This window comes from Siniperca chuatsi, linkage group LG12 (genome assembly GCF_020085105.1).
Source record: "Siniperca chuatsi isolate FFG_IHB_CAS linkage group LG12, ASM2008510v1, whole genome shotgun sequence".
NCBI classification, from domain to species: Eukaryota; Metazoa; Chordata; class Actinopteri; order Centrarchiformes; family Sinipercidae; genus Siniperca; species Siniperca chuatsi.
Genome location: NC_058053.1, coordinates 23,979,538 through 23,992,985, shown reverse-complemented (window position 1 = coordinate 23,992,985; position 13,448 = coordinate 23,979,538). Strand labels below are relative to the sequence as shown.

The 13,448-nt window shown below is 38.3% G+C and overlaps 1 protein-coding gene across 1 annotated transcript in view; it reads right to left on the bottom strand.

Moving 5' to 3' along the window:
• Positions 1-1,774: 1,774 nt before the first annotated feature.
• wars2 (tryptophanyl tRNA synthetase 2, mitochondrial) overlaps positions 1,775-13,448 on the bottom strand; it is a 29,539-nt gene continuing 17,865 nt past the window's right edge. The window contains exons 3-6 of the mRNA XM_044217160.1: positions 12,183-12,263; positions 10,119-10,201; positions 7,741-7,859; positions 1,775-4,353 (exon numbers count right to left, since the gene is read on the bottom strand). Of these exons, the coding sequence (XP_044073095.1) occupies positions 3,905-4,353; positions 7,741-7,859; positions 10,119-10,201; positions 12,183-12,263 (732 nt within the window). The 3' untranslated portion in view covers positions 1,775-3,904. The remainder of the gene's footprint in view (positions 4,354-7,740; positions 7,860-10,118; positions 10,202-12,182; positions 12,264-13,448) is intronic.

Here is a 13,448-nt window from a genome sequence, read left to right as displayed (position 1 = left end):
TTTTAATGTTTTCTAAAAAGGTCCATTCTGCGCATTTCTTTTATTTTGTGAAGTCGAATATTACAATAATACTACACTAGATGTAATTATAACATGCAGCTGCAGCCGATGGTAGACATTACCTTCTAATTCTTCGACAGAAAACTAACTACCTAAAAAAATAAATAGAATTATATTATATGAAACGAGCCGCAATGATCCTACAATAAAATGACAGAGAGACAGGTTTATCACGGCTGAAGTCCCTCAGGAACATTCCAGGATTGACAGATATTATAGCTACAAATAATCCCCTGACCCTGGCACCACGAAGTGCGATCAAATATACAATCCCATATATGTATATCCAACACACACATTTTATGATATACTGTACTGTAGCCTTTATGTAGAGACCATTATTTTCATTAAGTCACTGATACAAAGGCGTATATCATTAGGCCTACATCAGAAATGACCGCTCGTTGCGTATAGCGCGATAAAAACACTGCAGTGCTATTTGACTCACCCGTGCGTGAGTAAACGGGCTATAATGTCTGAAGGTTAAGAGGCTTCAGGTTTACTAGCTTCCTACACAGCTCCCTGCACGGACACCGTCTAAGTTCAACATCAGTAAAAAAAAAAAAAAAAGTCTCGTTTTTATATTTAGTTTTTCTGTAGCTGTTTCCATGTGACACGATTTCCATTTACCACGATTTCTTTAAAAAGTAACATTTATTACGACTCTATTAAAGTTTTTACTTCTGCGCATAAAACGGTTGAGTTACGGAGTCGCTTTCATATTAAAGCAGGCTACTTATTGCAGCACTCCGATATCACTGCTGTCTCACTTTACACAGAAACATGTATTTGTCATAATGCTGCGGTCCTAACAGGGCGCTGTGATTTACAGCCTGGTGCTGTGTGTATATGTACTCTATATATTTTTATTTATACTCCGTCAGCTGCTTATGCCAACAGGAAAAAAAGGACCAAAGGGAAATAAACCGAGCGAGGACATGCTCTGTTCCCAGGTAAACACCGAGATGGAAAAACCACAGCACGGTCCAGCTCCATAGTGTGTGTGTGTGTGTGTGTGTGTGTCACGGTGAGAGTCTCTGCAGGAATATTATAGGACTAGAGAAGTGCATTTTCAATTAGAGAAAGTGTGATGGTTAAAACTGTAAAAGTAGAAACAGCAGGAGGGTGAACTGTGGGGAGAGTATGAGTGGGTGCAATAAAGGGAGGAAGAGTGAAAGAATGAAGTGAGGGAGAAAGAGGGGGAAGTGGTAAAACAACAACTAAAAGAAAAAAGGCATGACGAAAAAGAAGAAAAGGGAAAGAGAAGAAAAAGAATGAGGGATGAGAGAGAGTTGAAGAAAGAAGAGGAGAGGAAACAAACTAAGGAAGAAAGAATCACACAACAAAGAAGAGGAAGAAAGAATGAAGGGCAGATGAGATGAATGGAAGAAAGAGGGGACTAAGGAAAGAAAGGAGGAAAGAATGTAAAGAAGAAAATGAAGAGGGGAAGACAGAAGGAATACAAGACGTTAAAGATGCCGTTAAACATGTTAGTCACTGCTCCTACTGCAGCGCTGCAGTTACACTGGACATCATTACAGGACGACTGCAGGTGTATTGTAGGAGTATAAGATCTCTCTCTATTGGAAGGCTGCCATAACAGTAAAATAACTAATTCCTCTGGGAGGATGACACCATATGTGCATCTACACTTGTTTGTGTAAAGTTTGGATGTCAAAGTTGTGTGTATAAACAGACAATCTACAGCAAAGTGTTAAAATTTAGATACATTTAAAGTTTAATCAAGTGTTCATGTGTGTGCAGTTGGTGTGGAATTATGTGCACGCACAAGTATCTTTTTAAGTGTGTGCTGCAAGTGCAAGAGTGTGTGTGTGTATGTGTGTGTGTGTGTGTGTGGCTGTTAATCAACAGAGAAGCATTACAGTGTAGAAGTGTAAGGTTGTGCATGAGTGTGCACGTATCAGTTTGTGTATGCACAGAATATGCATGTCTGTGTCTCAAGACGTCAACAAAATCAATGTTAATGAAATGTCAATGAAAAGGATGACGAAACTACCGAGCTGCACATGTACAAAAAAAAACATACCTTCTCATTCATCTTTTTCAAAACACAAAAAGACAAAACTGTGAAACAAGCAAACGACAACAGTAACAAGCAGAATTAACTATAACCACCACACACTATCACCTTAATATCAGTGCTCAGTTTCAAGTCTTTACCTCGAAATTCAAGCCTTTTACATTTGGACTCATGAGTTGCGATGACGCGTCTTGAAGCAGCGGAGCTGAGAGTTTCCCTGCAGCAGGGCGGAAGATCAGCAGATGGGACAATTATTCAGTTGCATGAATGCTTTTTTCCCACCACTGTGTGTGGCTTTGTGCATGATGTGCACTGATTTTGCTACCGTAAACAATGCTGTACTGCACTGTATGAAATGAGCAAGCAACAACGAATCAAACTAGATTGTAGTCTTGGAAAAGATGATGCTCCACAGTGATCTTCAGTACAAACAGGAGTAATTTACCTTTTTTTGTGTCGAAGATCACATTTTCTTGAGTTATTACACCCAGTAATTATTTTCAATGATCTTCACTGTCAATTCCTGCACCACAGAACCTCTTCAGTCATCTCTCGGTTTCATTTCTCATATACTGTCTGTACTGCAGGCAGTCCATCATCACAAAGTGTCCTGTAGACTGATACTTATGCATTTTTACTCCCTAGCTTTTCACAGCGCCTGAGCTTTGCTTGCATTTGTCTGAGACCAAATGTTGTATTCTGTATATCTGTAGGAGGTTTTTTTTCTTCTTGAATTTGTACTTTTATTTGTATTTTCACAGTTCTCACCTTTCTTCCATTTCTGCCAGCTTTGTAAAGCACCTTTCATGAACTGTGTTGTGTTTACTGTTGTGTTTGAGCGCTCAGGGGAGAACACATTAAAAAATAATGTTTGAAGCAATAAAGGACTGCGGCCCACCCCGAGTCTGGTTCTGCTCGAGGTTTCTGCTTCTTAAAAGGAAGTTTTTCTTTGTTACTGTCGCCAAAGTGCTTGCTCTTAGTGGGATTTGTTGGGTCTCTGTAAATAAAACTATAAAGAGTAGTGCAATGAGATAACTTCTGTTATGAATTGGCACTATATAACTAAAATTTAATTGAAACAGATGTCAAACCACCAGTGAATCTGGTTTGAATCTTATTTGCCATAATCTGTAAAAAAAAAAAAAAAAAAAAAAAAAAAATTTATAAATTGTTATTCTTTCATGTCATTTCAGATTTCTTGTATCCAATCTTATTCTAATCCAGATTTACAAACATCTGACTGAGCTGCCAGTTGCAAACAGAACTATGGACACATACTACAACATCAGATCTCAACCCCTGTGACCTAAAGTCAACTTGCATTTGAACACTCAAACCAAATAAGTATAATTTAATAAGTAAATGTTACCTCTTATAATAAGGACATTTTTATTATTTTGGTGACATGGCAGAGCATTGTTAGCATTGAGGACTTATATTGGAGAATATCAAAAAGACTATACACTTACAGTACAGCCAAAACTCAAAGGCAGATAAATAAGCTGCAATGTCCTCAAAACGAGTTTGTGGCAATTCATGTTTCCTTCTTGTTTGGCTGTGTTCAGACCAACATTACCACTGCATTAAAAGACACAGCCTCCTCATCGTCCGCCAATCAGACTCTTACTCTGCAGTTGAGTCTTTTCCAAATTGCTTCACACATTTTGTTATGAAATGAGTTACATCCTTGAATATCCTAGAAATGTAAACAGTCATTGTAATACAATTTGATATCAGCAGCAGTTAAGTACTGAGCAAGGCCTGCAGTATACATGTGGCTTGATTTTACGGCCTTGCTGACGCTCAGCGGAATCCAACTCGCTGTCGGACCTCTCTGAGGACCAGTGCAGCCAGTTCCCGAGCCCTGCGGGTCCCCTGGGCCAGCACTCCCTCCAGGTGAGCACGATCTAACCTCAGCCTCTCAATCTCCTCTCTGATGGGCGTCAACCTCTGGATCACAGCCTCAGTTACAAGCATCTTATAGGCACCTGTGTCCAACCCTCTGGCCTGAGACACCGCTTCCTCCACACTGATCATCGCCATGGCAGCATGGATTGTCACCAGGTTGGACACACCTGGCCGCGTCTCCGGGTCAAAGGTGACCTCAGAGGTGAAGTCAGTGACAGCACGGCGAACCTTGAGGACAATGTCATCAGGAGAGTCTGTGATGGTAATCGTCGCCATCGTTTGGGGATCAGATTTGGACATTTTGGAAGAAGGGTCACGCAGGGATTTGACTTTTCGTGTAGAGCCTGTGGGAGGAAACCAGATTGACAAATCCATTAGTATGATAAGAAAAAGTGTCTCCAAACAATGAATTCATTCAAAATGAGACATCCAGCAGCAAAATTACTCCCAACATCAAACTTAAGCACTTGATCACATTGGAAAACTTTTACCTGTTATATTTATAAAACTCACAAAACTCAGCTGTGAGCATCACTGGTCACAGAGACTGAGTGAAAAGGGTGTAGGCTTGGTTTCAGAAGAAAAACATATGATAATACAAAAAAAAGAAAAAGATAGAGACCTGACACTTGATGATAATGGTGTATTTGCATCTTTCCAAAAAAGAGCACTCTCCTTTACGGCTTTATCTTTATTTGATCAAAATAAAAAGTAGATGCAGTGTCCTGAGTAGTGTCGGAAAATCTTCCTCTCTGGCTGTGTGACTCCACAATCTCCACCAATCAGAGGGTAGGGCAGCCTGTATTTAGCCTGACAGGCAAAAACCAGGGCAAAACTTAATGCTCGTAGTATACCGTAATAACTGAAGGAAATGAGCATATGAACATTTTTATCAACTCTGAGCTTCTTGAGTTTGTCAACTGAACATCAAGAGAACACTTAAGAGAGATTTAAGAGTAAATCAAACTGAAAAGGTTAAAAAAAGATGAGAAGCGAGGTCCTTTAGACCTGTCATTTAAAGTCTGATAAAAACAACTAATCAATCATTCAAAATGAATCTACATTTCTATAAATCAACTTATTGATTAATGAAAAATGTTTCAGTGCTAGTTTCTTGACTCTATAAAGACATTTCCTTGGAAAATAGTTTCGTTTTGAGGGTATTTTAATATCTAGTCGTGGATTTCAGTTGGTACATTTTTCTTTTTAAGACACAGACAGTATACATACAGCACTCGGTTTGAATCGCGTTTGTGTCAGCTGGAGTGAAATGATGAAATGAAAGTCTTTGTGCAGGAATAAATGAAGAATTACAGTTTCCGTATTGCTGCCTGGTGTGTGTGTGCGTGTGTGTGTGAAAGCATCCCAGTGTGAAGCAGACGTATCTCGGTGTGAAGTGATGAGCACACTGTGAGAGCCGGGATTTCCTTTCTTATTTATCAAACCCATCCTTCCGCCATCTTGCAAGCTCCGACTCTTTTTCTATCCCATACTAGAAGTCCACATCCGTCCCACATGCCACGTCCTGTTTATCACCACAGAGACGTCCTTATTTCAGGCAAATTAAAAAGTCTTTGGTTTGGTTTCAAAGGTAAGGTGGTGACTGGCAACTCTGCTTTGCCAAAGACAAGAAATGAGGATTGGATCCACCAGTGTGAGCCAAATACCGCTGAGCTCCTGCCTGCTTACACACACACACACACACACACACACACACACACACACACACACACATAACCCCCTCCCTGAAGTCATCTCAAGGACATCCCTCCAAATCTATTATCACTCTATTATTCTGATACAAGAGGAAGAAAATATTTCTTTAATCAAAGCCGCGCTGCACACATGACTGACTCCATCTTGTGCTTTTATGATCCTGATAATCAAGGAGGATGAAACTGGGCGCTCAGAACATGTTAACCATGTGTGTGTAAAAACTCTGAGGACATATTGGAAAACATAGAGCAATCATTTAAAAATAAAACAGTAATAATGTCATATTGTATTTTAAATTTTTGTTGAATGACCTTATATCTCCCTGAATTTCTGAGGTTGGAGTCTTCCTTTGCAACAGAGACCTAGACAAAAAGGCAGCAAAGTCAAAACAATAAAAGAAATGAACACAAAACAACACTCAAAACAGACAAGGCCAGAAAGAGCCGTGAAAACAGATGATTACAAATGGAATAATTTCCCTTAGAATTTAAAATTGTCTTGAATTTGACCAGGAATATGAGTTCCGTCCATTTCATTTTTTTCTACAGACTATTTCCAGCGGCTGAAGCAGAAAACGTGAAGGCTTTAATTTTCATCATTATCCAAGAATTGGCGACAGACAGTAAATATACTGTACATCTTGTCACCTGAGGTAATGATTGTGAAATTAACTCTGTGCAATTAGTTTGCAAAGGGGCGCTTCCGTGGCTCAGGCGTTAAGATGCCAACCATGAACTGCCACGTCCCTGGTTCAAATCTGGCCGGGGACCTTTGTTGTATGTCATTCCCTGTTTCTCTCCATGGTTTCCTGAAGAGGTCAAAATTCCAGCAACACTGGTAGTGTACAGAAAACTTTATTGTCAGACCAACGCGTTTCGGCTTGTAGCCTGGCCACATTCTTCAGACTTTTTCCCTTCTCCATGCACCTTGGACGTAGGGTGAAGTTGTGCCGGAAATCCATACTCTGCTTCTCCCGTGTTTCCTGTCATCTCTCTACTACTATCGTTATCTAATATAGGCATAAAATGCCAAAAAAAAAGAATTCGCAAAAAAAAGAAAGAAATCCGTTTGCAAAGATAAAACAGAAGTATACAAGAATTGCACCCTAAACACCTCTGACAGCTATTGACGTTTGTTGCTTTGCTCTTCAGTGAATTTTTCTTGTTCCAGTTGTCTACTGGGCAACCGTTAATGACGTTACATCATCATCTACATATTTCCAGCAACTGAAACACGGTTTGATGATAGAAATTATTTTAGTGACATAAGACATCACTGGTGTCAGTCCCTCAAATTGGAAACACAGGGGCTTTATAGCTGCTGTTTTTTACCCTTGCCATTAAGGGGAAGAAATCCACAAAGGGGAAACTTATGCACAGGAGCAGAAAATATAACAGAATGCAACATGTTGTAATCTGCACTGCAAAACCCTCTCATGAAGTTAGTTTTGTCTGTAATTGAATTATTAAAATGTTATTTTATTAAAACAGGTTGAAACAAGCTGATTTCTATTAAATCAATTAAATTGAATTTGTTTTAGTTATGGACAAAAATGATAAAAAGATTAAGACAAAATTCAGAAATCACCATGGCACTCTCTCAATTAATATGTACACACAGTTAACTCACAGCTGTCCCTATGAAACCTGAAATTACTCAATAATTATAAAGTATAAATTTTATCTACAGTTTAAGAGCATCTAAGGGGTGATATCTCATTGAAACAGCAGCTAATACAAACGGAATTTCCACTGAAATAAAGTGTGTGTTTCATACGAGTTTAATGTGCCATGATGATTTGCACGATGAGGTTTTCCACTCTTACAAAAGGAAACTGTAATACATTTTGCACATAAAAATAAAAATGGAAAGCTACTGAATTCTGGCACCGATCATTGACTACCGGAGATGCATTTCATTATCGTAGCTGGCCTTCAAAAGCCCATATCTGATGAAACCTAGTGTGCGTATGTGTGCCACTATGCCTGTAAATGTGTGTAGGAGCGTGTTCTTACTGAGCAGGGCGCTGGGTTCAGGGAACAGGTCTCCGTAGCGGTTGTTGAAGATGCGTGCGAGATCCTGAGCCAGCTCTAAATGCAGGACCTGATCCTCTCCGACGGGGACGTGAGTGGACCTGAGAGACGAACCCATAACACAACATGAGCTTCCTAAACAACCGTACACACAGCACAGGAGATAAAATACACAACAAAATGTGAGCCCAAATTGGAGACACTTGGAGTCGCTGCTGGAGCTCTCTTCATCGTTGGTTTAGCAACTTTGCAGCTGTCACTCGGGAGGAAGCAATCCATTAATTTCATCTTTAATAAAATCCAGTGAGCATTACAGATGAGGGTTCTCTGCTGCATCGGCCTTTTTTCACAGGAAATTCAGTTTTGGCTGTTTTATGGTTCAAATAGAAACCGCTGAAGAGATCAATTCTAAATTTGTTCAGAAATACGTAGTATTCACCAAGCTGCAATAGTCCAACCACAAACTGATATGATCACCAACTCGGCTCGCATTAAAATCTACTGACGCAGCACCAGCACACTTTAACTTGCAAATTGTACATAAACACACTATATTGCATCAGACAATTTCTCTGCACTAGAATCTGATACTAAGACTTAAATGCAACATGTCAAAGTAAAACAGCTTGGTTTAACTGCATTTTAAATACATTAAGGAGTGTTAAAGGGCTGACTCACACAAATTCTATAAAAACATATACTTACGTAGTAGTATCTACCAGTGGAGATAGTTTTGGTTTTATTTGTCCAGGTTTTGAGATATCTGACTCTTAGATTTCTGCCTCCACCCCCACATACAGTGGAGGTGAATGGAATTTTATTTTGTAGCTCACAACACTGAAAATGACAAAATTCAACAGCAACATCTCTTTCCAGAAACAATGTCCCCATTACTCTGGATAAACCACATAGTTCACTGTTAAAAGTTTTCACTGAAACTACTTTATACTGAAGAAATAGACCCCATGAGAACAGTTGGCATGTGTTGTGGATTATCAAAAGTAACAGGAACATTGTTTCAGGAAAATGTTGCTGTGGAATTTTAAACATGGTTTTTCAATGCTGTGAGTACCACAAACAAAACTTCTTGTATCGTGATAAAGGCAGAGATCTCAGAGGCACGTATCTCAAAACCTAGACAAATAAAATCCAAACTATCTGCATGGTCAGATACAACTAGAGATAAGTAAGAAAATACATTTATTTATGAATTTATTTTTTGGTAATATGGGTGAACTGCCCCTTTAAAATGTCTTCAATGGGAAAAAAATGATTATACTGCAGGGAATACTTCATAACTGTCTGTAGACTGATATTGTTGGCCAATCAGGCTTTCCCCCAAGAAAAATATTCTAGCTGCTCTAGAAAGCCACCCAGATCCTGACACTTCTGTTCACATGATCAATTTAGTTAGTAGATTACGACCTAAACAATAGTCATACAATATATGGTATTTGCTCTATGAAATAGCACCTCCGCTCTTTTTCCCTTAAGGTTAATGTTTTATTTTCATATACAGTAATGGATTTCATTTTGTATGATGTTAGCGGAGGTTGTCCGTGTTTTCAATTCAAGCTGACCCACCTCCATTAAAAACCCTCCCGATACTTAATGTTTAGCACATTATCAATACTAACAGTATTAAAAATGTACAGTAAGCAGAGCAGATCTACAACCACAAGAAACTGCAGTATTAAAGGGGTAGGGTTTTTTGTTACCCCAGATCTTACTGGAATATAGTTTATATCATCGTTTATAATCATGCAACCTCACCAACAGCTTTAGCTTACAGAAACCGTTGACCCTGCTAGAGCTTCTTACATGGGCTTACAGTCAATTGTTTTGGCATTCAAATACAAAGATAAATATGCTTTTGAACAGGATGGTTACACGTCTGTTCGAATAATAAAAATGGCTGCAAAACATGCTTTCTACAAGGATGAATTGACTTTACATTTCTTAGCTTCATCTGTACCAGAAGCAAAATAAGGCTAATGAAGCCGCACAGAAAGCACCGTGTGTGACCCATTCCTACGGGAGGAACATATAGAAATGATAGGAAACTCCATTTTAATAAGTTCGGGTTGAAAAACAATGAATCCATCCTTTAACAGGGTTTAGCACTCAGATTTACCGAAGTGTGGAATATAACAATAAAATTCTATAGAGCAACAACGGCCAATAAATGTTCTTTGTGAGAAAAGATTTAGCAGCTTAGTAGATAAAGCTCAACAAACATAGTGAATACTGGAAACTATGGTGCTCAATCGTGCATTAAGAGATGCAATGGCAAAATGTATCTGACAACACACACACACACACACACACACACACGACATCCTACTTGTATAAGATCTCACTTGTAGAGGAGAATATCGGCAGCCTGGAGGACAGGATACGTGTAGAGACCAACACTGCCTTCATTCTTTTGTTTGCTCTTCATCTGAGTAAAAGATAGAGGAAGGAAAGAAAGGAAGGAAATATAAGCAAGTTGAGGTAGAAGAAAAAATGAAGGAAGAAAAGGAAAAGAAAAAAAACAAAATACAAATCAAAAATAAAAGCAGACGGGGGAAAGACTGACTCGTTTGCACTTTTTCTTTCCCCCTGAAAGAACCATTTTCACTTTTACGACTCATCGATTCTCAGACAAACGGGGTACGGATGAGTTCATGTGACATTTTCCACCATGTTTGAGATCAACTCATCTGTTGGGTAAACAAAAGGTGTTTTCTATGTAGCAACAGAGACTAAGAACAGGGAACCGCTGGCTCTCTCACTCTGTCTCAACATGTATTAAAACTGCATGTGGCCGGGGAAAATAACTGTAATTACACAACTTTTGAAAAATCTGGCAGGTGGAATAGAGAAACAAAACGATCAAACAGACAATAGGGATGTTGGATAAATGCCGGACATTCAGAGGGAGTGGAAAAAGGAATGATCTTAATTTGCGACTATTAAACTGAAATTAAGCACAGACATGGCAATAATTAAATCAGCATAATTCTGAACCAGCGATGAGTGAGAGGAGGTCAAACCTTTGAAAGACATAACATTAAGAATAATCACAAGGTATGCAATTTACTGTACAAGGTGCCATGCTCATCCCCAGATTGCACTTAGTTTGATAAAAGATTTGGCTGTACAAAAACTATTTCAGTCACAGAAATCCAAGCTGGATTCCAGTCTCCATTTAACTTTGTTTAGCTATGAAATAAATACTTCTCATCTCCAGTTGATGATATGGTTTGTCAAAAACAGATCGGACCGCAGCGAGTAACAGGATATTAGGGTTGAACTCAATCTGAATACACATCAGTCAGTTCAAAATATTATTTGTCATTGCATCTCATCATAATGACAGTCTATACAATTTGGACAGAAGAATCCATTTTGTCACAATAGGTTTTTTATCTGTACGTCAATCAATAATAATGGTAATAATCAATAAGTGACCAGCAGAAACTACGACTCCAGTAAAGAGCAGCAAGCTACGTACTGTAATTATCAAAGCAGGGACTGCTTGGATATTTGTTGTTTGAGGCTTGAGAATGAAATCTTACAGACGCAGGTCGCTCTCATCGTCCATCCAACAGAGAAGGAAATCAAAAAGACACTTTATAAAAATGTCCCTTAACAAATTTTGACTTTTTAAACATTGTATTCGTGGTTTTATTGTTTACTGTTGAATAACTAAACATTGTTTTGTCTCTTAACATCTTACTAAAGAATACTGGATGGATGTATTCATTTAAACAAAAGTGAATTTCTACTTTCTCTTTTTATCGATTATCTATTGATTATCCATTTATAAAGTTATTTTCATTATGTGGCGATTATTGTGGTTAAAATAAAAATATCTGGCTATGGTATGTATTGCTTGATCAACAAATAATAAGAATATTATATAATTGTAGTCCATGTTTAACATGCTTCTTAAAAATATATTTTTAAAAAATCATTATTATTAAGTTTTAACACATATGTGTAGTCTGGCTTGTAAAGCATCAATGCAGTGTTATTAGCCCACGTGTAAATGGTTAATAGAGGCTCGTTAAAAGAAGACAAGATAATTTGATACTTACAACAGAGTTGTGTGTAATTTTTATAAATCACATTTAAATACATTTACAAATGTGAACTTGTAATGCTGCACCACAGCAACAGAGAAAGAAGGAGGCAAGATTATGCACAAAGATGATTACAGTTTACCATAAAATAAACTCTGAAGTGTCACACATGATTATAAATTATAAAAAAGTCAAGATCTCATAATACTAAGGATATTATGAGATCTTGACTTTTTTTATAATTTAAAACTTCACTGTTTACCAACCTCTGCAAGTGTTCTAAAAGGCATGCTGATCATTTAATGTGTATGTGCATGTGGGAGTGTCTGCCGCAGTAAATCTTAAAGCTCTAACCTTCCACTGCGGCAGGTGTCGGAGGCGGGGCATGCTGGTCAGACAGCCGAGGATCCAGGAGAGCTCAGCGTGTTCGGACACCTGCAGGGTCGAGAGAGGGGTGGGGACACATGCAATGTTACTGTCAGGGGAAAATGATCTATTATAATCAGCTTAAAAATGCACAGAGACACACATATGTTAACACTGCATCTCTGCAATTCATACCTCTTCCATCTGGCATTGAATTATTCAGTTTAATACAAGTTAGCCAAAATATATCTTGAACTGAATCATTTTCCTAGATGCAATAACTTGATTTCACTAGGTCATATGTTTTAGTTCATTTTGGATCTTTCGTCCAAAATTAACTTGTCAATCTTTCCTAATCTATAACCTGCCATATTTGGAACACTACCACCTGAGCTCTCTGTAATTAACTCACAAGCATCTGCAAGCATCTTTTGGCTCGTCAGTTAGGAACTCATAGTCGGATAAATCCTGACCCTTCAAAATTAGATACAGGAAGTGATGTCTTTACAACGACTCAAGAACATAAGACAAATATTGTGCAACAGTTTGTTGCTCGTGTAGAAGAACTGACACTCTGGCCACAAGGAGTGGTTCTTGCTGTTGTAGCTTGTAATTTGCTGCATATTTTTTCTTTCATTCTCTTTGTTTGTAGTTTTTCCTCTCTCTTTTTCCCCAAAGTTATATTCTTAATTTCATTTCTGTTTGGCTGTGTGTTCCTATAACTGCTGGTATGGGTGGGGCTGGATTAGGGAAAGTATGTATGTGTTCAAAAATCAATAAAGAAAGTAAAAATATACGTTTACACAATGGACAAATAATATGTGCATATCTACATCCATTCACATATTATTCTGTATTTGTTTGTGGGTTGTACTTTATTTAGTCAAGTTAAAAATAAAACTCTCACTACCACAGAGAAGCATGCCAGAGATAAATAGAAGAAATCAATTAAGCAGACAGATTAAACAAACAGAAGAATGGGTGAGAAGTCTATTACAGGACAGCTATTGTGGAGGGAGAGGGTGACTCCCTAGCGCCTCCAAGTGGCAGAGAGGAGTACTATCAGTTTATGCTTCACCCCATCTGTCCTCCACTCCTCATACAGACAGGTGCACCCGGTCACACCTGTGTTCACTGTTGAATGATAGATTAATATGCATTTCCTGATGTTAACAGAGCTGATTCTGTGGGATAACAATAAACATCGTCTGAGCTGATATGTTGTTCTCTTTGCCATTTGTTTTGAATTTGTCT